Raw genomic sequence first — 26,473 nt, 5'->3', positions numbered from 1 at the left:
CACAGATAACAGGGGTGCCTCAGAACTTTGATGGGAACTAAGGAGTGTTTTAATAAGATTTGGTTGAAATAATTGAAGAATCACTCTCTGTGGACTCTTTAAGTTTGATTCTGTGTCATGTTTATGTAGAATAGTTTGCATCCAGGTCTTGTGTGTTCATATGTCAGTATTGCATTGAGCAAATGAGGATCATGGCACAACTCTCATTGACATTGTTTTAGATGCCATCGTAATTAATTAGACTTGTAGTTATAATAAATAGTTTCTCTGACCATTATGACCAAACATTAACATTAAACATGTTATGAAATCGCTATTACATTATCAAAGGAATAATGGAAAATTATAGCTGAATACAGTAACAAATGATAGCTCAGAATATTTACACAAAGTTCAAAGAAATAACTAAACAGATGGGCAGCAAACAGTCTCTGCGAAAAAGAAATTAACCCCTCTATAAATATATTCATACACAGCTCCAGATGCAGTTTTCTGTTATGACAAATTAGAGTTGATTGTAACTCAATTAAGGAGAAAATGTGATAAACATATAAAATTCTATCTAGAACTTATTTTAACTTGAAGGAGTAGCAGAAGTCAAGAAATAAAACTACCATATTAATAGTACAGCTAAGTACTCCACTGTCTCACCAAAAAGATAAAAAGTATATGTGATAGATAAAAATTTGTTGATCAGGAAATATATATAGTTGAGTTTCAGTTCTGCAGCTTTGCTGTGATACAGATGATGACAATGAAGTCTTTGGCCACAAAATGCAATGAATAATATAGGGTGTTAAAAGAAGGTGTCAAATATTTTGAGAGGTGATAGTACCAAAACAAGAAAAAAACTCTAATAAACAGGGGCTCTGAAATGCATACCTTAAGCACTGTAAGCACTTGTTCATCTTTGATACTGTGAAACACATCTCTTCTACTGCAAGCTCTTTGATTTCCTTATTTGGAAAAATGCAGTATGGAACAAAAAAGGAAAAATTGTCAAATAAATGTAGACTCTAAAATGCATGCCCTAAGAGTTATGAACACTTGTTCAGGAGAAGAGATATGTTTCACAGTAGCAAAGATGGTATGCATTTTAGAGCTTTTGTTTACTCAGCATTTTCTTCTTTTGGTCTATATCTACATCCATACTCCCCAAGCCAAAGTACGGTGCTTGGCGGAGCATGTCCTGTGGCACAACTAGTCATTTACTTTCCTGCTCCACCTGCAAACAGAGTGAGTGAAAATCAAGTGTCTATATACCTCATTATGAGCCATAATTTCTCTTGTCTTTGTGGTCATTATGCAAAATGTTCATTGGCAGAAGTGGTATTGTACCGCAATCAGCTTCAAATGGCAGTTCTCTAAATTTTCTCAACATAGTTTCTGGGAAAGAATATTTCCTTCCTTAAATGGATTCCCATTTGAGTTCCTAAAGCAACTTGCATGTTGTTCTGACTACCAGTAACAAATCTAGCGGCCCTCCTCTGAATTGTTTTCATGTCCTATTACCTCCTCCCAAAATATGGAAAGCAAAGAGCTTACAGTAGAAGAGATGTGTTTCACAGTATTGAAGATGAACAAGTGCTTGTACCTATTAAGGCATGCTAAATTTAGAGCCCATGCTTATTGGACTTTTTTTTCTTGTTTTGGTGGGTACTACCACCTCAAAATATTCAACACTTTTATTAACACTGTGTCCAGGGATGGGAAATCAATGATCATTTGCTGATGACCTTGATGTACTCAAGCTGTGGCTACAGGTATCATTAAAGACCACAATGTCTGAAACTGTTGGAAACTGTTTGGAAAAGTCACTAGGCTCTATTGCTTTGCTCATATGAATGAGCTTCCCCGTGTCTAGAAACCTCATGCTAACTCAGTGTAATCCCTCGTTGGCTATTTTTACACATAGTCAATGATCCAGAGTACATTTCCTGACTGACAGAAATACATAGTATTAGTGCCTATTTAGAAAAGTGGATCTATTAAATAAGTCATAGTAACACTTCCATCTCATCCCATACTTTTTCAAAGATTGTTGAAGAAGTGTGCTGTTACACAGTACAAATCTACTATTTTAACAACTTGGTAATGAACAGTCAGTTTGGCTATCATAATGAGTTATCTACAAAGAAAGCTATGCTTGGTCTCAGAAGTCAAAACTTTGACGTAAATTCATATATTGCCATTTTTGTATTTTTAAAGGCTTTGTAAACTAAGATATTATGCTCCAATTGATATATTGCTTGAATGCTGACATCATTACATGAATTAGCTGTACAACAGGATTAACACTCAACTTATATTGTTGGAAAATCCTATATGTACTGAACACACATTTGGGGGAAGTGGTTTTCATCACTATCTGAAATTCCTAGTTAAGCCAGTAACTACAAGGTTCCTTTCTTTTCATAAAGTATGACAACCTCCATGGTTTAATACTTCACCTACTTACATTGTTTGTCTACCTTAATAATCTACCTAAGCCTTTAGTAGACTTTCCATGAACTGTAATATTCTATCATGACACAAATTTATTGTGAAAGAACTAACCTCAAACATTCTAGACACAACCAGCTGAAATGGCTTAATAATGAGTCTCACCAGACAACTAATATCTTAATTTTATAGAAGTGCATCATATCCAATTGATAATCAGTAACAATGAATTACTGATTTTGGTAGTAGATGTTAACCACTTGCTACACAAAATTTCATGTAGGAAATTTCTTGGTATCCAAATTAACTACAAATTAAAATGCAGACAACAAAGTGATAAGTTAATAAAACAAATGATAAGCTTGCTCCTAGTCAGCTCTTGCAAAATTAAGTGGAACCAGACTGACAAAATGTTAAGAAGTCATTCTCAGAAAAGTGTGACTCTATTTTACATAATCTGATTCCTAAAAAACCTTGAAAGTTACTGCAAGAAAAGAGTGGAATCTTTGCATATCTCTACTACTTTGTTAAAATTCAACTTTTTACTCATAATTCTGGTGCAGTCTTTTAAATTAATTGCACAAAAAGATAAAGTAGGAATTAGAGGTTTTTTCTTCTTCTTCTTTTTTTCTTTTTAAATGAAAATTGAAGTAAAATTGGATCTCTGTATATTATCTGCATATTTTGTTTCTTTTTATACAAAACTCTGTCAAATCTAGGCAGCAGTTTGTTTTAGACAGATTTTCATTCACAAAGATCCAAGGGACCCGGGGTTGATTCCTGGCTGGGTTGGTGATTTTCACTGCTCGGACTCTGGGCACACACAAAGAAAAAAAATGTTGACTGTATTGCTATAAATAAACAACAATTAAATAGCATAACAGGAAAAGTAGCATTTTATAACAGTTGTGCGAGACACTAATTGCAGCTGTCTTAGGAATATGCACTACATAAGTCACTTCTTAATAAAAACTAGCTATTAATCTAGTTTACAGGAGCAGCTAATTACAGCTTATACATGTAATAATGTATCTTTCGACTTGCTACTCGTAACTAAGGATTTTTCTACACGATGGGTGAAATGGAACATAGTGTATATAAATATGAATAATCTGTTGTACTTATCACTTGTTTTAATTGAAAATAATTTTCAATGAATCATCCAGTTGGATAGCAATCCACTGCAATTCCACCAGTTTCCAACAATCACTTTATCATTGTACTCTTCTTACAAAGTTATTGCAATTGAGGGAGAGGCTTGTTTTACTAGAGATGTGAATTCAGTGCATATATTTTTTCTTAGATTGTGGAATCATCTAGCTCTAATTATTGTGTCCCAGTTTTCAGATCATTGATTGTGGTAGTGGTGGTGGTGTTGGTTGTGGTGGGGGAGGCATTGTTTCAAAAATCAAATATTAAATATTTTGTTTCAGCTGTGTGCAATCAGACCTGCTTGAATGGTGGAGAGTGCATCGCACCAGGAAAGTGCCAGTGCAGACAAGGTTATGTTGGTGACTATTGTGAACAAGATCTTGATGAATGTAGCACTCAGATGCATAACTGCCATCAAAGCTCACAATGTGTAAATATGCCTGGTTGGTACTACTGTCGCTGTAAAACTGGTTTCCGTGCATTACCTCACCATGATTCTGTCCTGGGAGCGATATGTCAAGGTGGTGCCATTATAATAGTTTATGCAATTTACACATAAATAGCTAGATTTAATGTCTAAAAATTTAATTGTTGGTTTCTCTATCATTCTCTCCTGCTGTACCTCTCTTACCAACAGTCTAGGAACATTCTATGAACAATCATGTTTACTATGATAATATTGTTTCCTCCAGTCTTATCCTCTTTTGACTTATAAGGAAACCTGTGCTTCCCAAAGTTAGCATTTGTGTAATCTTTCTTTTACTGCTTCTGTTCTGTCATCCAGAAAAATAGAAGCTTTTTCATTAATTATTTTATTGTAAGATTTTGAGAGGTGAGTTTCCTTGTGGAGGTTTGATAAAAGAATTAATCTCTGTTCTTATTTAAAGGAAATGTTACATATCCATTATGAGGTAACAGCCAGATGCAGCTAAATGCCAGAACTTAAAAGACAGATGCAGCAGTACGTGTGTCTTATATTTACAGCAAAAGAAGGTATTGCCACTTTGGGCTAGACTCAGGCGTGTTTAGCTGGGTTCCTGGGGATAGCAGATGACAGTTTCAGAATCCATGGTTTGCAGTCACTAGCTCATGTGAAAGGCAGGCTAGCAGAATACTGGCAGGTAGTGGGATTTAGAGCTGCTGGAAAAACCCAACCATTCGGCTGCAGTAGATGAGGGTGGTGAGGATGCTCAGTTTGGCAGAAACTGCCTTTCTTTATTAGTCAATAAACAGGTAATTTCCTCAACAACCACTGATATTTTGAAAGGTGAACTCCTCAGCATTTTCAAGGCACAAATGAAACAGGAGATCCCCATGTATGGCAACTTACTTGCTCAGTGGGCACGACTTTGTCAACCAGCAAAAAAAAATGCAGAAAGACAACACACACTGTAAACAACTAGCACCAGTACACAATCAGAGATAACCAATGTCATACATTAGCAGTAGTGAAATATTAATGACTAATGGGTGAGCAAGTAGCACTAACTCTCTCTCTATCAATAACACCTGGCATTGGTTATCTTGGTGCTAGATTTTTATGGTGTATTTTGTCTTTCTGTGTAGGCCACCTTTCATTTCCTGGTTTATGTAGCTCCGACCACTGAAGGCTTTAGTGGACGTGGATAGTGATCTGTCATTTCATTTTGCCTAGAAAATGAAAGTATGTCTATGTATTGAAATATCAGTTGTTGTTGAGGAAGTTACCTGGGTGCATTTCCATTTTATTTGTATTTATCAAAACATATGTATGTTGATACAGTGAGGCACTGTTCTGTGACAAAGAAGCAACTTACATTGGTGAAGAACATAGAAAGTAGCTGAAGTGGCTTGACTGGTTCACACTGGGATGCTGGCAATACAACACTGACTCATATCTTTGTTGTATTGTCCAATGTAACAGGAAGAGCTGGTAGCTCCACATAACTGTGTTATATGATACAAAATTCAAATTATCAGAAGTGCTTCAAATAAATTGTTTTATGTGGATGAAGCAAAGCTACATACGAGGGTCACTCCAAAAGAAATGCACACTATTTTTTTAAAAATCCATCTTTTATTCTACATCTTTGAATGCAGAGTCCCATGGCAGTAACATTGAATAAAATGTTCGTGGGTGTCCAACCGTGTCAATTGCTTGAAACTACACAAGCTTTCGTCCAAGCGCTGCTTGGCCATTGTCATGTGGGATGACTGCCAGTGGGCTGTTGGTGCACCCTTATATATGCTAGCTGCCAGCTGTGATGTCATTGGTGCCCGTGACATTACCATATATGGGCATGTTTTGAGTCGGCATTCAATGTGGCCTCTTCAACCGCATGATTTCTGCATCCCACACAGCGCTGAGCTGCAAGCCACCATCTCTATTCAGGGTGTTTGTGGTAATTTTTATTTCAATAGCTTCCTTTATTAAACTGTCCCAGAAGCTGTTAGTGTGAGCCACGACAGAAGTATTGTCAAATTTTATGTGGTGACCATTTTCTAACACATGCTCAGCTAACACAGATGGATAGCGTAGGTGATAATACCTCTCATGTTCTTTCCTGCATTGTTCCACAGTGTGCACTGTTTGTCCAATGTACTTCTGGCCACACTCAAAAGGTATTTCATAGAATCCAGGTGTTCTGAGACCTACTGTGTCTTTAACTGGTCTCAGTAATTGATGGATGTTTGTTGGAGGCTTGAAGATTGATTTGATTGTGTGTCTTTTCAACAGGCAGCTTACCTTGCCCGACACAGAGCCACAGAATGCCAGCAAAGCAAGTTTCTTTTTCTGCTCTTTGTCAGTGGTCTTATCCTGATATTTCCCAGAAATCACTTCTTTCACTTGATGGGCACTGTAGCCATTATTTCTGAAAACATTGTATAGGTGGCTCAGTTCATGGGGCAGGTTATTGTCTGATATTACTCTTGCAAGATGCACCAATGTCTGTAATACTATGCGCCTCTATGCTGCATGATGATGGCTGGTGGTGTGCAGTACAGTTAAAGACGCAGTAGGTCTCAGAACACCTGGAGTCTATGAAACACCTTGTGCGTGTGGCCAGAAGTACATTCGATAAACAGTGCACACTGTGGAAGAACACAGGAAAGAACATGAGCAGTATTATCACCTACACTATCCAGAGAAATCTGCATTAGCTGAGCAGGGGTTAGAAAATGGTCACCATATAATATTTGATGATACCTCTGTCATGGCTTGCACTAATGGCTTCTGGGACAGTTTAATAAAGGGAGCTATTGAAATAAAAATTACCGCAGACACCCTGAATAGAGATGTTGGCTTGCATCTCAGCACTGCTTAGGATCCAGCGATCGCGCGGTTGAAGAGGGCACATCGCACGCCGACTCAAAACATGCCCATATATGGCAATGTCATGGGCACCAGAGATGTCACAGCTGGCAGCTAGCGTATATAAGGGCACACCAACAGCCCACTGGCAGTCATACCACTTGACAATGGCCAAGGAGTGCTTGGCCGAAAGCTCATGTAGTTTTAAGCAATTGATGCGGTTGGAAACCTGAGAACATTTTATTCAATTTTATTCTACATATTTGAAAGTTTTACAGTGTATTGATAAATCCTTTAGGAACAATATTTTCATTTCTCCACATATTTCCCATCCGTCTCAACTGCCTTACACCGTCTTGGAACCAGCACCTGTATACCTGCTTGGTAAAATTCTGGACCAACCTATTGGAGCCACTGTTCTGCAGCGTGCACAAGGGAGTCATCATCTTCAAACATTATTCCATGAAGAGTGTCTTTCAGTTTCCCAAAGAGATGATAGTCATATGGAGCCAGGTCAGGACTGTAAGGCAGGTGTTTTAGTGTTGTCCATCCGAGTTTTGTGATCGCGTCCATCGTTTTTTGACTGACATGTGGCCGTGCATTGTCGTGCAACAGCAAAACATCCTGCTCTTGCCGATGTGGTCAAACATGACTCAGTCGAGCTTGAAGTTTTTTCAGTGTCATCACATATGCATCAGAATTTATGGTGGTTCCACTTGGCATGATGTCCACAAGAAAGAGCCCTTTGGAATCGAAAAACACTGTAGCCATAACTTTCTCAGCAGAAGGTGTGGTTTTGCATTTTTGTTCTTGGGTGAGTTTGCATGATGCCACTCCACTGATTGCCTCTTCGTCTCTGGCAAAAAATGATGGAGCCATGTTTCATCACCTGTCACAATTCATTCAAGAAATATATCTCCACCATTCTTGTACTGTTCCAAAATTTCACTGCATTCTTCTTGTTTCTTTGTGAGCCACTGTCAACATCCTGGGAACCCACCTTGCACAAACCTTTTCTAACGCCAGCACTTTCAGTATTCTGCAAAACACTTCCTTTTCCTATCCCAACATAGCATGACAATTCGTTCAGTGTGATGCATCTGTCAGCAGTCACCAATTCGTTAACTCTCTGCACATTGTCTGGAGAGCGTGCAGTATGAGGCCTGCTGCTGCTCAATATTGCCGTGCCCACTTTCATCATGTAACCTGCTTGCCCATTGACTAACTGTACTGCAATTGGCAGCAGCATCTCCATACACCTTTTTCAACCTCTTGTGGATGTTTCCCACTGTCTTGTTTTCACAGCACAGGAATTCTATGACAGCACGTTGTTTCTGACGAACATCAAGTGTAGCAACCATCTTGAAGACATGCTGTGACAGCGCCACTCACGGAAACAGTTTGAACTAAGTTTGAAAAAAAAAAAACCGGAAAGGATGTATCTACATACTGTAAAACTTTCACACATGCAGAATGAAAATGGTATTTTTACAAAAATAGTGTGCATTTCTTTTGGAGTGACCCTCACACATCTCTGTACTTCATTTGACTGTAAAGATATCATGTTTTGTGCAAAAAGTTAAAAACCATGTGTTTGAGACTTTGCTTATGTTCTCCACTATGCACAGTATTTCATTTGTAAACTATCAATAATCTTTTTAATTTTTTTTTATTTTTTATTTTTTTTATACATCTTACTGTCCTACATCACAGGTTGATAATTAACTGGTTTACCTTTTGCTGTTCCCATAATTACTGTGATACTTCACAAATACGTAATTATGAAAATGTGAAGAAAGCTTGCAAAATATAAATTTTATTGCCCAGATTGCAGCTGTATGCATCCTGATTACTAGTTTCAGCGAACAATATTATGAAAAGGAAAGTTGCTACTCATCGTATAGCAGAGATGCATCTCACACACAAATGACTGCAGTCTCTGGCAGCTGAAGCCACACATGAATTGTGTTTGCATGAGTGTGTGTGTGTGTGTGTGTGTTTGTGTGTGTGTGTGTGTGTGTGTGTGTGTGTGTGTGTGTGTGTGTTTATGTGTATGTGTGTGCATGTGTGTGTGTCTGTGTGAGTGTATATATATATATATATATATGTGTGTGTGTGTGTGTGTGTGTGTGTGTGTGTGTGTGTGTGTGTGTGTCATCTATTTTCAACAAAGGCCTTGTTTGCCGAAAACTTATTTGTGACAGTCTTTTGTTGTGCTTATCTGTGCCTCAGCATCTCCACTGTATGGTGAGTAGCAACTTTCCTTTTCATATTATTGTTACATTCCATCCTGGATTTTCCTTTGCTTAGTTTCAGAAAAGTTATATTGCCATCTTCAGATCATCAGCTATGTGAATTATAAACCCACCACGTGTGGCACACTGCCATCTGGCCATTTATAACATGTAGGTAAACTTACCAAAGAAACACTCCCATGCAATACTAAGTACATTAAAATTAAAACCGTAAGTGAATCAGCAAGGCACAGAGGTGTCAGATTCATCAGGTAGAGCATATGCACTGCTGCCAGATGTGCATATGTTGTTAACTGATTCCATTCTCATTCTGTGGAATTCAAGAAATTTGTGATTGTGCTGAGAGACATCACAAGAAACCACACCTAAACTATGTTTGATATTAACAGTGTTGTATAAATGCGCCCAGTACTTCCTTTTCTTTTTCAGTTTTTTGGGCTTAAAATAAAGATAAGTCACAATAGTGCTGTTCCATAAAAACAGGAGAGAACTGCCAGATGTCAGTAACGTCCTACCACGATATTTCGGTGCAGAGTCTTCTGCCCATCTTCAGGTGAGTGCCACTGTAGTAGTCTGGTGAGTACGAATGAGCGCCCCTATTTATAGCTATACTGAGGTGACACTGTGCAGGTGCTGCGCAGTGTGCATGTTCATAACAGCTCCATCCGCTGTGCCTTGCGCCCTCCACAGTGAAAGCTTGACGTATCGATATCAGTTCATTTTTCATCTTTATGCAGATAACTATGTTGACTATGAAGTTTCTCTAGAGAAACTTCATAGTCAATGTAGTTATCTGGATAAAGATATAGTCAACGCAGTCATCTGCATAAAGATGAAAATCGACCTGATATCGATACACCAAGCTTTCACTGTGGAGGGTGCTAGGTGCAGCGGATGGAACTGTTATGAACACACACGCTGAGCAGCACATGCGCAATGTCACCTCAGTATGGCTTTAAATGGCAGAGCTCAGTGTGTTCCTGCCAGTACTACTACAGTGGCACTCACCTGAAGAAGGCCAGAAGGCTCTGTGCCGAAATATCGTGGCAGGACGTTACTTACATCCGGCAGTTCTCCCATGTTTTTATGGAACAATCGTTACGCCAGGAAAGCTTTAAACATCACACAATAGTGTTCTCTCCAGAAAAGCTTATGATTACAACTGAAACTGAAACGAAAACATGATTTGCGCTGTCTTTTTACTTATCATATGGTGAGTTGCATCATGTGTCATATCACATATCATATTGTCCCAGTAAGTGACACGAGTGTTGCCCGAAGAAGTGTCACATCGTGTGACCTATATAACAGTCTGTTGCATTGTATCATCTCAGTGTGAACTACGCCTGATGGTAAAATGCTTGTCGAAGTGGTAATAGTTTGTATGGTTATCTGATGCATAGGAATTGTTGTTGTAAGGTTTCCCAAAAACTATATACTAGGGATTTGGTTGGAAATGTGATTGAAAAAAATTATTTAAAAGTTGTTTATGACCTACGTGATGGAGGGATTTAGTAGATGGTACTCCAGGTGCTGTAAAATGTGTGGAATTCTATTTAGGCAGGAGAAAGTGAATTGGAACATTCATTTGGCAAGGAGCAGGCAGGATATGATGTGAAGGAGCAACTTACTTTCCATTTTCATTATTAGTGACTAGCACTACAGAAATCAGATCCATGTCCTAGCACTGCAAGCAAGCTCCTAAGTGCATGCAATATATCTAAAAAAAAAAAAAAAGAGAGAGAGAGAAGAAGAAGAAGAAGAAGAAGAAGAAAGACAGTACTCTGTACTCTGAAACAGAATATGTAAGACAGTTGGCAGGAACTCACAAGCATACAAATGACACTTATGATTGATTTTGATCAAAGTAACCACAGCTTAATTCCAGAGATTTAGCTGATAAACAAATTATTTAATTGTGTTCAATCACACCAACTACCAATAATGGTAGGATTCCTTTTGGACATTCAGTTATATGGATTCACTCTTATTTGTGTAGATGATCTTAAAAATAACTGATTAAATGCTCCATCTGGTAAACTTTTAAATTATTTACATTAGAGGAAAACTATTTCAAGTTCATACCATTCCAGGTTTGCAGAATAATAAAAATTATTATTGACACTGATTATCTTAATGTAATAAAAATAATATTTATTACATTTGATAGTGATATAATTATTATTTGAATCATTTCAGAGGTTAGTGTATTAAAATATTGGTTTTAGGGACTGTGGATATGAAACTTTTTCTACTTCTGAAGTTTTAAAATTGGGGGCAACACTTACTTTTTTTTAAACTATTGAAACAATGGAAAGCCCAGTGTGTGTGTGTGTGTGTGTATAGTCTTTTTGTTGTGCATATGTGCAACTCATCATCTCCACTATTTGGTGAGTAGCAATTTTCCTTTTCATGAAACTAATGTTTACACTTTATCTTTTTACTTCATTATTAGTATATTTTGCTGCTGTTTACATTTTTTCTTCAAAACTTAGGCATCTTGTATCTTCACTTGTTATTAGTTCTACAAGCATCTGGAATGATTCCCATTTTGAGGAGTTTACTATTTCCTGCACTGAATTCTGCAGAGTTGAAATGCTGTGTTCATTCAATTCTGTGTTCTCTTTTAAATTATTTATTTCTAGTTTATTGTACTTTAGTTCAGATCTTATTCCCAATAAGATTTCATTTGCAGTTTATCTTGAGCCTCTGTTATTAAACAGACAGTATACACTTGTATTAAAATGTCAGTACAGAAACATCTTGTTGTAGTTTTTGCTTTGGCAGTTGTTCAGGAAGTCCTGCTTTAATTCAGTTTACACTTTTTCATGTTCATTTACTTCACATCTAGCCATTGTCCATTTAATTACCCTATCACAGTTTATATGACTTTATTTCCTTGTTTTCATTACTAAATACAAAAGTGACAGAAGTTTACTAAACTGCACAATTAGCTCACCACATATTATTGTATAGTTCTCATAGACTGGTTTGACAGTGGTAGTGTAAGTTAGCAGTGAAAAGGATGGTGTTATTTGCTACCAGGGCAACTACAGCAGCATTGAAGTTGGTGACATTGTCAAAATAGGTAGTGTCATTGAAGTCCACAGTGGCACCAGCTAAGGCTCATCTGCACAAAGGATTTGGGGTCCCTCAATCTATTGAAAATTGCTCCTGTCTTGATGTTGGAGTACAAATTTGCTGGGTTTCTGATTTTTATATGCAATATGCAATATAAATGGATATTTATTATTTATATTATTTTAGGAGATCCTAATATCTGATATAATGGGACATATCCTCTGCCATGCACCTCATGGTGGTTTGCAGAATATGGATATAGATGTTGTTTTGAGCTTGTAACTGAGGGATATGTTGAGATTCTTGGTAAATCAGTACTTTCTGAGTTTGACATATAGCCAGCATAGAAAAAGTAAATCAACCTATAAATTTCTTCACTGTAAATATTTTTATGTAAGGGTAGTTTTTAAAACATTTAATCACTTCATTTTCATCAATAAGTGGTCAGTTAATCTCAGCTAAAAAATGCTTTCTGCTCTAATCAGTCACTTATGTAAAAAAATGTATATTTATGTGAGAAAAGTTTCATTATAATAAATCAGTACTGTAATGTTAGTGCAGTAACTGTATTCTCATAAAACACACTTTAAAAACTTGTATCTTATTGAACTGTGAAAATATTAGTTTGAAGTGAATTCATTGACAGTGCAAAAGCAGCTAATTAATTTTATTTTAGTTACAATGATATTTTGAATCTTTTGTTGTCGTGGCAGTTTTGCCAATGATGCAGATGGCCAACAGGAATCTTCTCACAAACCTGACATGCACCATGCAGTTTTCTATGGTCAGGTCTGCTTTTCGGTGTTTTGGCTGCAGGTTGCTCTGGATAGATGTCCCTTGGCTGCAATCCCACATGGTGAACTCACACACACAACTGCAGTCTCAGGCAACTGGTTTCAGTTGCCTGAGACTGCATTTGCATGTGTGAGTTGCATTTGCATGAATGTGTGTGTGTGTGTGTGTGTGTGTGTGTGTGTGTGTGTGTGTGTGTGTGTGTGTATTGTTGATGAAGGCCATAATGGCTGAAAGCTTTAATTGTGAGAGTCTTTTTGTTGTGCCTGTCTGTGACTCAGCACCTCTGCTATATGGCGAGTAGCAATTTCCTTCTCATAGTAATGTTACATTCCATCCTGGATTTTCCATTGTTTGAATACACTAGAAATCAATCCTTATGCTAAAAACATAATAAAAAGTATACAAATAAAACTTTTTCTTTACTTACTGAATGTGGCTGAAGCAGGAAAGTATGTTTCATGCTTTACATATTGTGACACTACCAAAAGTATATTTATAATGACCATCAGGGTTCTTTCTACTCAAACATCTCTGAAATTAAGTACAAAACAGATAGCTCATTAAATACCACAAATGAAATTGTAATGTAATCCACTGATGTACCTGATAGTGAGGCTGTAAGCTCTCAAAACACATCCTGGGAGAAAATAAAAATGACTGGTACAGACAAATGGTTTAATTTATGTTTTCAGTGTAGGAAAAGACAGATTGCTACTTAACTGTAAAGAAGAAATGCCAAGTTGCAGACAGACACAATTAAAAATTAAAACACACTCACATATAGCTTTTGGCCACAGCATTTGTCAGTAAAAAAGACACACACACACACACACACACACACACACACACACACACACACACACAGAAGCAAGCACAACTCACATACACATGATCGCCAACTCCAGCATCTAGGGCCTGAATGCAACATCACACAGGATGCAAGCGCAATCTAGATGGATGGGGAAGAGGAAGGGCAAGGGATAGTGGTGTACAGATGGGGTGCGAGCCGAACGCTGTCTGGTGGAGTATGCAGAGAACTAGACTGCCAACAGGCATAGCGTCAAGAGGTAGTGGGGTAGGGAAGTGGGTAAAAAAAGGAGCAAAACGGAGAGGGGCATGGAGAGACAGGCAGATGCATTGGCAGAGGGCTGTGAATATACATGGTGGGAGTTGAGAATGGAGAGGAGTTGACAGGACAGAGGAAGTGGGAACTGTTGGTTTGAGGGTGTGAGGACAGTATGTTATCGTAGTTTGAGGCAGGGATAATTGTGGGAACGGATAATTCATTGTATGGTTAACTCCCATCTGTACACTTCAGCAAAGCTGGTGGTGGAGAGAAAGCTCCAGATGTTTCAGGTAGTAAAGCAGCCTTTGAAATCAAATGTGTTATGTTCAGCTGCATGCTGTACCACAGGGTAGTCTACTGTTCTCTTGGCCGCAGTCTGGTTGTGGCCATTCATCCTGAAGGGTAGCTGGTTGGTAGTCATATCAATGTAAAAAGCTGTGCAATGATTGCAGCAGAGCTCATAAATGACATGGCTGCTTTTACAGGTTGTCTGGTGCCTGATGTGGTAGGATAAACTTGTGACAGGAATGGAATAAGGTGCTGGGTGGGTGGATTGGTCAGGTTTTGCACCTGGGTCTTCCATAGAGATATAATCATTGTGGCAATGGGTTGGGATTGGGAGTGGCTTAGGGATAGACAAGGATGTTGTGGAGGTTGTGTGAGTGATGGATCACAATTTTAGTAGGGGTGGGAGGTATCTTGGATAGGATGTCCCTTATTTCAGGGCATGATGATAAGTCATAAAAGCCTTGACGAAAGGTGTGGTTCAGTCGTTCCAGTCCATGGTGATACTGGGTGATGAAAGGCCTTGGTGAAACCCTCAGCATACTGATCAACAGAGTTTTTGTCACTGCAGGTATACCATCCTGGGTAGCCAGGCTGTATGGGAGGGATTTTTTGGTTAGAAAGGGATGATGGCTGCCAAAATTCAGGTACTAATGGTGGTTGGTGGGTTTAATGTGGATAGAGGAGCAGATGGTGCCATCGAAGAGGATGAGGTCAATATCTAGGAAGGCGGCACATTGGGTTGAGGAGGACCAAGTGAAGCAGATGGGAGAGAATGTGTCGAGGTTGTGAAGAAAAAATGATATGGTGTCTTGGCCCTGAATCCAGATTATGAAGATATCATCAATGAACCTGAATGAGATTAGCTTCTGTAGATGACCCATAAAAAGGTTGGCATATGAGGGTCCACACAGATGCCCATGCCTGTGCAGCAGATATTTTTTTATATATCTTCCCTACAAATGGGAAGTAGTTGTGGGTTAGGACAAAGTTAATAAGGTGTATGAGAAATGCGGTAGTGGCTTTGAAGTCTAAAGGACATGGAGAAAATAGTGTTCAATAGCAGGAATCCGTGGGCATAATGGATGTTCATGTGTAGGGAGGTGGCATCACCATTGATGAGTAGAGATCCAGGAGGTAAAGGGATGAAGATGATGGACAGGCATCCCAGAACCACCTCCGCTCCCTCCACAAGATACTACTACTCTGCAATCCTTACTCCATACATCACATCTCTGAAATTGCATCCTTTGTCTCCAGAAGGCGAAGGAGCATTCCAGACAACATCTCTATAAGTTATCCAACCTGTTGACGCCCTACTGCTGCCTGCCTTGGGGTACAACTATCCAACTCCTATTGTACCCAAAGTGTTCCTCCTCATCCACCCCTCATAGTAGCTAAACCCCATGTGAATGACTTTTTCAGCTCTCCACATCCTCCATAACTCCCTTCCAACACTCCACCATATCCCAATCCAGAGCCAAAACATTTGCATAACACTGTTGTTAACCTTTCCATCAAAACCATCAGCACCACAGGAGTTTCAGTTCTATACAAAGGCTTTATCTTTAGCCCTAAACTCCAATTTAACCAAGCTGGACTTATCAAAACCTACTCTCCTTCTTCAGATCCCTACAATGGAAGAACTTCCTTGCCACCAATCCCTCCAACGAAAACCACTCAATTCCAACTGTGAGCCTTGCTTCTTCCAGTTCATACCACCATCCAACCATGATCCCCCCCCCCTCCCTCCCACCTAACCACCCACTGCTCACCTTCAAGGAATTCCTTACCACCAATGTAGCCTCACTATCCTGCATTTTGACAAACTCCCTTGCTCACTATGCTGAGAGATTTGTCAAGGCTGTCACAGACAGGCACTGTCCCCCAGACCTAGCCTGGAAACAAATCTCCCACACCATTTTACCTCACACTCCCAGTCTTCCCACCAACCCTAAGAACCAGCCACAAAGTAGTGCCCCCTTCATCCCTTAGTACAACCCCAGACTGGAACACAATATCTTAGTTTATCCCTTTGCCACTCCAAATCTCACCCCCTGACAACAAGGATCAAAATCCCTACGGAAGAATTAGGCGCAAAACCTGCCCAATCCACCCACCCAACACTTCATATTCCAGTCCTATCACAGGTCATCCTACCTCATCAGGGACCAGGCCACCTGTGAAAGCAGCCATCTCACTTACTAGCTCTGTTGAAATCATTGCACAGCTTTTTACATTGGTATGACTACCAACCAGCTATCCACACCTGAAAGGCCAATGCCAGAATGCAGCCAAGAGCAAAGTAGACCACCCTGTGGCAGTGCACTAAGCTGAACATAACACATTTAATTTCAATGGCCTCTTCACTACCCAAGCCATCTGGATCCTACCCTCCGCAACAGCCTTTCTGAACAGCACAGATGGGAGCTATCTTTACAACACATTGTCTGCTCCCATAATTATCCCAGTCTGATCCTACTGTAATTTAGTGTCCACACACCCTCAAACCAACAGTGTCCACTTACTCTGTCCTATGAACTCCTTCCTATTCTCATCTCCAACTCTGGTTATTCGCAGCCCTCTGCCAATGCATCCTCCCATCTTTCCCTACATCTCTCCTTCTTTGCTCCTTTTCTCTCCATCTCCCTGCCCCACAACCTCCTGGTGCTGCACTTGTTGACAGTCTAGTCCCTGCACACTCCACCAGACAGTATTTGATTCTCACGCCACCCATATACTGCTGCCCCTTCCACTTACCCATCCCCAATCCACCCAGATTGCTGTTTGCATCTCACATGATGTCGCATTCCAGCCTGAGATGCTGAAGTTGGCAGTCGTGTATGCATGAGATGTGTGTGTGTGTGTGTGTGTGTGTGTGTGTGTGTGTGTGTGTGTGTGAATGGTGTATATGTGTGTTTCCCTTTTACAGATGGAGGCTGTGGATGAAGGCCGTATGTGAGTGTGTTTTAATTGTACATGTCCACAGCTTGATGTGTCTTCTTTATGGTAAGTAGCAATGTGTCTTTTCCTACATTGTTGATATTCCTACCTGGAGTTTCCATTGTTTAATTTATGTCATAAACTTTCATAATTTTGAAACCACAGCCAAACGTGGACAACATGACATTGAATTTAATTAATTTAATTTGTCTTTATTATTGTTGCTCCACATTATTTGATTTCATTCTTACACCAAACACAATTTAATTTTGGAGATACAGTTTTATATTTTCTTTTTACAGATGTAGATGAGTGTTCTGAAGGTCTCCACACGTGTCACCCCTCTGCAAAATGTATTAATACAGAAGGGAGTTTTCAGTGTTCTTGCAGTGATACTGAAACACCCAACTGCAAACTAAGTAAGTATGTTAATGAATTGAATCCTGATTTTTTTATACAGAAATGACTGATTGAATCTTATTTGGTTGAATGAAATAAATACTTAAGATTTTCTCATATATTGATTTTTTATCCTGAATTCTTAGAGTCTTGTTATTTTCTGTGGCTTTTTTACAGCTATCAACAATTTTTCCTCTTTTATATCATTCTTCGTATCTAATGGAGAAAGACCCTTAATTTGAAAAGCTTGCAGATTTTTATTGTGTTGTAATTCTCTTGTACGTTTTCCTGTGAACACACCTGTCACATGTTAGTATACATGTTGCACTTACATATTTTGCCTATTAAAAATCTTATGATTATAATATAAGTTATAATTTTTTCTTTTCACACATACTCCAGCTCTTCCTAGTTCAGCAGTTCATTGGTATACTTTACTTTTTGTTTCAAATTGTGTGAAATGTAAAATGAGTTTAACTTAAAGAAGCATCTTTCATCACATACATATTGGCATCTCTGCCACAGCTCTTTTGAAATTGTACATTGAAGCAATTAATTTCTGAAGAAATAACTGACATTGATAGGCCATTCAGAGAACAGTCTAAATGGCAGTTAACATGAGTTTGTTACACAAATTGTAGCATGTAGGTTAGCTTGTCAGAAGGTTAACCAGTCTCAAAGAAAATATAAGAAGACAACACACTTAATCTAGGAAATAAATGATATAACATAATAGGAAAAAGTCATTCATGTCCTAGTAGTCATGGAAACTGGCAAGATTCATGTATTGTATTCTTTAGATGAATTATTAGCATAATTAGTTCCAGGTAGTAAGATCAATAAATAGTTTATTGCCCATTGATCAAGTGATCAATAATTAGTATCATAATTAGACAAACAGCCTTTTCTGTCAGAGATTTGCAACAGAGAGGTTTTTTAAATATTAATTTGATGTTTTAATGTTTCTAAGTGAAGTGCATGTCCAAAATTTAGTAACATTGCTTGTTTGACAGGTTGTATGTTTGAGGGAGATGAACTGATGAATGGTGGAGTTGTGACCCCAAAAGGCAGACCATGTCATCGCTGTGAATGTTCTGATGGTGTTGTCTCCTGTCGTGATCCCATATGTGACTGCAGCCAACGGAGCAGTCGCAACGACAAATGTTGTCCTCAGTGTGATCCTAGTGCAGCTTGCCATCATCAAGAACTGAGGCATGTTGTGTTTCGAAGTGGTGAACGTTGGATCTATCAGTGCCAAACATGTGAATGTCTGGTAAGAACCATAATAAAAGAGCAGCTACTGTGAGCTTAATTTATGAGTTATGGTTATTATGATATTGTTGGTTTTTAAATGTTATGTGCTTGTGTATTCTTAAATTGGATCATGAAGAGGTCATGTGACTTCCAAAATGACAGTAACCCTTCAATTTCACACCAGTTTGTCGACTTGCATATCAATCTCACCAAATATTCATTCAAAAAGTTTTTCATTTTCCATCATGAGACTGAGAAGGCCCTGTTGTGGGCTTTCCCATTCAAGAAACTTGTTATGTTCTCACCGGAATCCAGATCCAGGACCTCCACAGCAATAAATGTGGCCCATGATGGTTCTCACAGGATAATGGGGCCTGACAGCAAGACACAGATGTTGTTAACAGTATGCACAGGCATCTGCATTGAACCAAGTTTTTGTAGCAACTTGCTGTGAACCATGTTTCATTGCTCTGTTGCTGTAGATGACTCCCAACATAGGTTTCAAGAGCTCCTGAATTAATTGTTACTGCAGTCTGTACGGAATAGCACCTCAGTTTTCTTTTATTACTTTGATATTGTGTTTTAATGTCTGCCCCGATAGCTGAGTGGTCAGAATGACGGATTGCTGTCCTACGGGCCCGGGTTTGATTCCCGGCTAGGTTGGGGATTTTCTCCACTCGGTGACTGGGTGTTGTGTTACCTTCATCATCATTTCATCCCCATCTGGCGTGCAGGTCACTCAATGTGGCGTCGAATGTAATAAGACCTGCACCAAGGCTGCCGGACCTGCCCTGCAAGGGGCCTCCCGGCCAATGGTGCCAAATGCTCATTTCATTTCCATTGTGTTTACTTGGAAGTGCATTATTATCTGCTTAAAGTGGAAGAAACACTTCCTTTACGCTCCACAATTTTTCCTGTTTTGAGTGCAGTAAGTTGAGACTGCAGTGTTCGCATCAGCATGCTAGTGTGGAAGGTGTCACTAAATCATCTAAGTCTAAAATCTGTGAAATTCACACACACAAAATATGTGTGTGACAACTTCCAGTTCTCTTTTGTTTATGATTGACTCACATGAAAGAAGTCTGAAATTCTGCAGTCAGTTGTTGCTTGTGCAAAATAAGAATTCTTTTCTTATTGTTTCCACATTCCTTTTCACTGATTGTGTCAGAACTAGTGTGTGTTACAATAACATGTGTATTTACAAATACCACACAAAATTAGTTCTACTTTGGTAATTGTAAGCTACATCTACATCTAAGCAAAGAAGGGAAAGCAGAAAGGTGGGAGGAGTACATAATGGGTCTATACATGGGTGATGTACTTCAGAACAATATTATGGAAATGAAAGAGGATGTAGATGAAGATGAAATGGGAAATATGATACTGCATGAAGAGTTTGACAGAACACTTAAACACCTAAGTTGAAGCAATGCCCCAGGAGTAGACAACATTCCATTAGAACTACTGGTAGCCTTGGGAGAGCCAGCCCTGACAAAACTCTACCATCTGATGAACAAGATATATGAGACAGGTGAAATACCCTCAGACTTCAAGAAGAATATAATAATTACAGTCCCAAAGAAAGCAGGTGTTGACAGATGTGAAAATTACCAAACTATCAGTTTAATAAGTCACAGTTGAAAATACTAACACAAATTCTTTACAGATGAAAGGAAAAACTTAGAGAAGCCAACCTCAAAGAAGGTCAGTTTGGATTCCGTAGAAATGATGGAATACATGAGGCAATACTGACCCTATGACTTATCTTAAAAGATAGATCAAGGAAAGGCAAATCTATGTTTCTAGCATTTATAGACATAGAGAAAGCTTTTGACAATGTTGACTGGAATGATCTCTTTCAAATTCTGAAAAAAAAATGCAATTTGTACAGAAACCAGATGGCAGTTATAAGAGTCGAGGGGCATGAAAGGGAAGCAATGGTTGGGGAGGGAAAGAGACCATGTTGTAGCCTATCCATGATGTTATTCAATCTGTACATTGAGCAACCAGTAAGGGAAACAAAAGAAAAAGTTCGAGTAGGAATTTAAATCCATGGAGAAGAAATAAAAACTTTGAGGTTCAGTAATAACATTGTAATTCTGTCAGAGACAGCAAAGGGCCTTGAAGAGCAGTTGAAAGGAATAGACAGTGTCTCGGAAGGAGGATATAAGATGAACATTAACAAAAGCAAAATGAAGATAATGGAATGTAGTCGAATTAAATCAGGTGATGTTGAGGGAATTAGATTAGGTAATGAGACACTTAATGTAGTAAATAAGTTTTGCTATTTGGGGAGCAAAATAACTGATGATGGTTGAAGTGGAGAGGATATATAATGTAGACTGGCAATGGCAAGGAAAGCATTTCTGAAGAAGAGAAATTTGTTAACATAGAGTATAGATTTAAGTGTCAGGAAGTCGTTTCTGAAAGTGTTTGTACGGAGTGTAGCCATGTATGGAAGTGAAACGTGGACGATAAATAGTTTAGACAATAAAAGAATAGAAACTTTCAAAATGCAGTGCTACAGATGAATGCTGAAGATTAGATGGGTAGATCACATAACTAATGAGGAGGTTGTTGTTGTTGTGGGCTTCAGTGCTGAGACTGGTTTGATGCAGCTCTCCATGCTACTCTATCCTGTGCAAGCTTCTTCATCTCCCAGTACCTACTGCAACCTACATCCTTCTGAATCTGCTTAGTGTACTCATCTCTCGGTCTCCCTCTACAATTTTTACCCTCCACGCTGCCCTCCAATGCTAAATTTGTGATCCCTTGATGCCTCAAAACATGTCCTACCAACCGATCCCTTCTTCTAGTCAAGTTGTGCCACAAACTTCTCTTCTCCCCAATCCTATTCAATACCTCTTCATTAGTTACGTGATCTATCCACCTTATCTTCAGTATTCTTCTGTAGCACCACATTTCGAAAGCTTCTATTCTCTTCTTGTCCAAACTAGTTATCGTCCATGTTTCACTTCCATACACAGCTACACTCCAAACAAATACTTTCAGAAATGACTTCCTGATACATAAATCTATATTCGATGTTAACAAATTTCTCTTCTTCAGAAACGCTTTCCTTGCCATTGCCAGTCTACATTTTGTATCCTCTCTACTTTGACCATCATCAGTTATTTTACTTCCTAAATAGCAAAACTCCTTTACTACTTTAAGTGTCTCATTTCCTAATCTAATTCCCTCAGCATCACCCGATTTAATTTGACTACATTCCATTATCCTCGTTTTGCTTTTGTTGATGTTCATCTTATATCCTCCTTTCAAGACACTGTCCATTCCGTTCAGCTGCTCTTCCAAGTCCTTTGCTGTCTCTGACAGAATTACAATGTCATCGGTGAACCTCAAAGTTTTTATTTCTTCTCCATGAATTTTAATACCTACTCCAAATTTTTCGTTTGTTTCCTTCATTGCTTGCTCAATATACAGATTGAATAACATCGGGGAGAGGCTACAACCCTGTCTTACTCCGTTTCCAACCACTGCTTCCCTTTCATGCCCCTCGACTCTAATAACTGCCATCTGGTTTCTGTACAAATTGTAAACAGCCTTTCGCTTCCTGTATTTTACCCAAGCCACCTTCAGAATTTGAAAGAGAGTATTCCAGTCAACATTGTCAAAAACTTTCTCTAAGTCTGCAAATGCTAGAAACATAGGTTTGCCTTTCCTTAATCTAGCTTCTAAGATAAGTCTTATTGTCAGTATTGCCTTACGTTTTCCAGCATTTCTGCAGAATCCAAACTGATGTTCTCCGAGGTTGGCTTCTACCAGTTTTTCCATTCATCTGTAAAGAATCCGCGTTAGTATTTTGCAGCTGTGACTTATTAAACTGATAGTTCTGTAATTTTCACATCTGTCAACACCTGCTTTCTTTGGGTTGGAATTATTATATTCTTCTTGAAGTCTGAGGGTATTTCGCCTGTCTCATACATCTTGCTCACCATATGGTAGAGTTTTGTCAGGGCTGGCTCTCCCAAGGCTACCAGCAGTTCCAATGGAATGTAGTCTACTCCCACAGCCTTGTTTCGACTTAGGTCTTTCAGTGTTCTGTCAAACTCTTCACGTAGTATTGTATCTCCCATTTCATCTTCATCTACATCCTCTTCCGTTTCCATAATATTGTCCTCAAGTACATCGCCCCTGTATAGAGCCTCTATATACTCCTTCCACTTTTCTGCTTTCCCTTCTTTGCTTAGAACTGATATTCATACAAGCGGTTCTCTTTTCTCCAAAGGTCTCATTAATTTTCCTGTAGGCAGTATCTGTCTTACCCCTCATGAGATAAGCCTCTACATCCTTACATTTGTCGTCTAGCCATCCCTGCTTAGCCATTTTGCACTTCCTTTTGATCTCATTTTTGAGATGTTTGTATTCTTTCTTGCCTGCTTCATTTACCGCATTTTTATATTTTCTCCTTTCATCAATTAAATTCAATATTTCTTCTGTTACCCAAGGATTTGTAGTAGTCCTCGTCTTTTTACCTACTTTATCCTCTGCTACCTTCACTACTTCATCCCTCAAAGCTACCCATTCTTCTTCTACTGTTTTTCTTTCCCCATTCCTGTCAATTGTTCCCTTATTTCCTCCCTGAAACTCTGTACAACCTCTGGTTTAGTCAGTTTATCCAGGTCCCATCTTCTTAAATATCCACCTTTTTGCTGTTTCTTCAGTTTTAATCTACAGTTCATAACCAATAGATTGTGGTCGAGTCTACTTCTGCCCCTGGAAATGTCTTGCAGTTTAAAACCTGGCTAATAAATCTCTGTCTTAGCATTATATAATCTATCTGAAACCTGTCAGTATCTCCAGGCTTCTTCCATGTATACAACCTTCTTTTATGATTCTTGAAACAAGTGTTAGCTATGATTAAGTTGCGCTCTGTGCAAAATTCTACCAGGTGGCTTCCTCTTTCATTTCTTCCCCCCCCCCCCCCCCCCCCCCCATCCATATTCACCTACTATGTTTCCTTTTCTCCCTTTCACTACTACCAAACTGCAGTTACCCATGGCTATTAAATTTTTGTCTCCCTTCACAATCTGAGTAATTTCTTTTATCTTATCATATATTTCATCAATCTCTTCATCATCTGTGCAGCTACTCGGCATATAAACTAGTACTACTGTGGTAGGCTTGGGCTTCGTGTTTATCTTGACCACAATAATGCATTCACTATGATGTTTGCAGTAGCTTACCCACACTCCTATTTTTTTTTATATTCATTATTAAACCTACCCCTGCATATATTTATAACGCTGTATTCACATGACCAGAAGTCTTGTTCCTCCTGCGACCGAACTTCACTAATTCCCACTATATCTAACTTTAACCTATCCATTTCCCTTTTTAAATTTTCTAACCTACCTGCCTGATTAAGGGATCTGACATTCCACACTCCGATCCGTAGAACGACAGTTTTCTTTCTCCTGATAACAACATCCTCTCGAGTAGTCGCCACCTGGAGATCCGAATGGGGGACTATTTTACCTCCAGAATATGTTACCCAAGAGGACGCCATCATCATTTAACCATACAGTAAAGCTGCATGCCCTCGGGAAAAATTATGGCTGTTGCCCCTGCAATTACTGAAAAGGCTGCTGCCCCTCTTCAGGAACCACACATTTGTCTGGCCTCTCAACACCTACGGTACGGCTATCTGTATCACTGTGGCATGCAAGCCCCCCCCCCCCCCTCCCCCACTTGATGGCAAGGTCCATGGTTCATGTGGGGGAGGTATTGAATAGAATTGGGGAGAAGAGAAATTTGTGGCACAACTTGACTAGGAGAACGGATTGGTTGGTAGGACTCGTTCTGAGGCATCAAGGATCCCCATTTTAGTACTGGAGGGCAGTGTGCAGGGTACAAATCCTAGAGGGAGACCAAGAAAAGAATATACTAAACAGATTCAGAAGGATGTAGGTTGCAATAGGTACTGGGAGATGAAGAAGCTAGCTGTTTTCTTATGAAACAACAGACACAGCTCTCTCTCTCTCTCTCTTTCTCTCTCTCTCTCTCTCTCTCTCTCTCTCTCTCACACACACACACACACACAAAGACACACACACACTCACAGACAAACTTTTTATTTTACTCAATATGGTTTGCACAGTTTCATTATTATTTTTATACATTCTCCTTTTACTGTATCATTTTTATCTGTATGGAGTTTATGTTTGCTGTTTGTAGCCATATTTACTTCTGTTAGCACATACAGACTCGTTGATAGGACTGACTGCGGACCTTTGGTACAGACCTGAGTGGAGGGTCTAAATCAGAGGCTGAGACTGTTCTGTGACCGTATGGGCTGCAGATTCCTTGAGTTGTGCCATAGGGTGGTGGGATTTCGTGTTCCACTGGATAGGTCAAGGAGTCCACTATACACAGTAGGTAGCTACGTGGGTAGCCTGGGTTTTGTGGCATGGACTGGGCAGTTTTTTGGTTAGATGGCCTCAGACAAGTACAGAAAGTGCAGTAGCCTCAAAGGGTGCTGGGAAAAGCCAGGACATGTGGGGACCAACCAGCAATCGGTATTGCAATTGTAAACTGTTGAAGCTGCAATGGTAAAGTACCGGAACTTCAAGTGCTGATAAGCAGCACCGGAGCTGAAATTGTTACAGGTACAGAAAGCTGGCTGAAGCCAGAGATAAATTCTGCCCAAATTTTTACAAAGGCACAGATGGTGTTTAGAAAGGATAGATTGCATGCAACCAGTGGTGGCATGTTTGTTGCTGTTAGTAGTAGTATATCCTGTAGCGAAATAGAAGTGGATAGTTCCTGTGAATTGTTATGGGTGGAGGTTATACTCAACAACTAGCTTATAACTGGCTCCTTTTACCGACCTCCCTACTCAGCAGCATTAGTGGCAGAACAGAGCATTTAGGCATATTTATTGATGACTGAATGTGCACATAACAAGCATAGGCGCCAATGTGAAGCAGAATAGAGGCACACTGTGAGTTTAGATGTGATCTAGTAATAAACCTTGACTTCTGAAAATTCATGAATGCATCTTACTGAGTAGGTGTATTGGTTTTGAGTTGAACTATCCTATGCCACTGTGAGGCAGACAATTGACAGAAACCTCAGATTAGTTTCAGTGACATTCTCTATATATTAATTATGATTTATTTATCCTTACGAAAAGGGCTAACTTTTAATTATCTTGCCCTTCAGAAAACAATGATTTATTTCTAAAGTACCTTGTATTTTAGTGATGTGTGATCATCATTATGAATTTTTGTGACTGTGAGTGAAAATGTGTTGATGTAAAGTTTATGTGGTTTGTAGCCCATTGAGGAGCATTTTATCCAAGCAGTGTATCATATCTGTCTGCAGCTCTTCACGTACCTGCGTACTTTTCTCGCAAACACAGACATTTGAAATTCCCCTCGGGTTGCTATTGTTCAAAAATCTGTGGAGCCAAATGTCTCACTAACACAGGTTATCCTAGGTCAACTGGACCCTGCAGGCAGCTGGCCACCCAAGGACAGAGGTGGA

The 26,473-nt window shown here is 39.2% G+C and overlaps 1 protein-coding gene across 5 annotated transcripts in view; it reads left to right on the top strand.

Moving 5' to 3' along the window:
• LOC126354025 (protein kinase C-binding protein NELL1-like) overlaps window positions 1-26,473 on the top strand; it is an 871,152-nt gene that overhangs the window by 716,418 nt on the left and 128,261 nt on the right. For all 5 annotated transcript variants that reach the window (XM_050003353.1, XM_050003352.1, XM_050003356.1 and 2 more), the window contains 3 exons: window positions 3,876-4,115; window positions 17,614-17,730; window positions 18,724-18,983. In XM_050003353.1, coding sequence (XP_049859310.1) covers window positions 3,876-4,115; window positions 17,614-17,730; window positions 18,724-18,983 — 617 coding nt within the window. The remainder of the gene's footprint in view (window positions 1-3,875; window positions 4,116-17,613; window positions 17,731-18,723; window positions 18,984-26,473) is intronic.

The sequence above is a fragment of the Schistocerca gregaria genome, chromosome 3 (assembly GCF_023897955.1).
Source record: "Schistocerca gregaria isolate iqSchGreg1 chromosome 3, iqSchGreg1.2, whole genome shotgun sequence".
Taxonomy (NCBI): Eukaryota; Metazoa; Arthropoda; class Insecta; order Orthoptera; family Acrididae; genus Schistocerca; species Schistocerca gregaria.
Note: the sequence above shows the minus strand (reverse complement) of the source record. Positions and strands in the feature narration are given on the sequence as shown.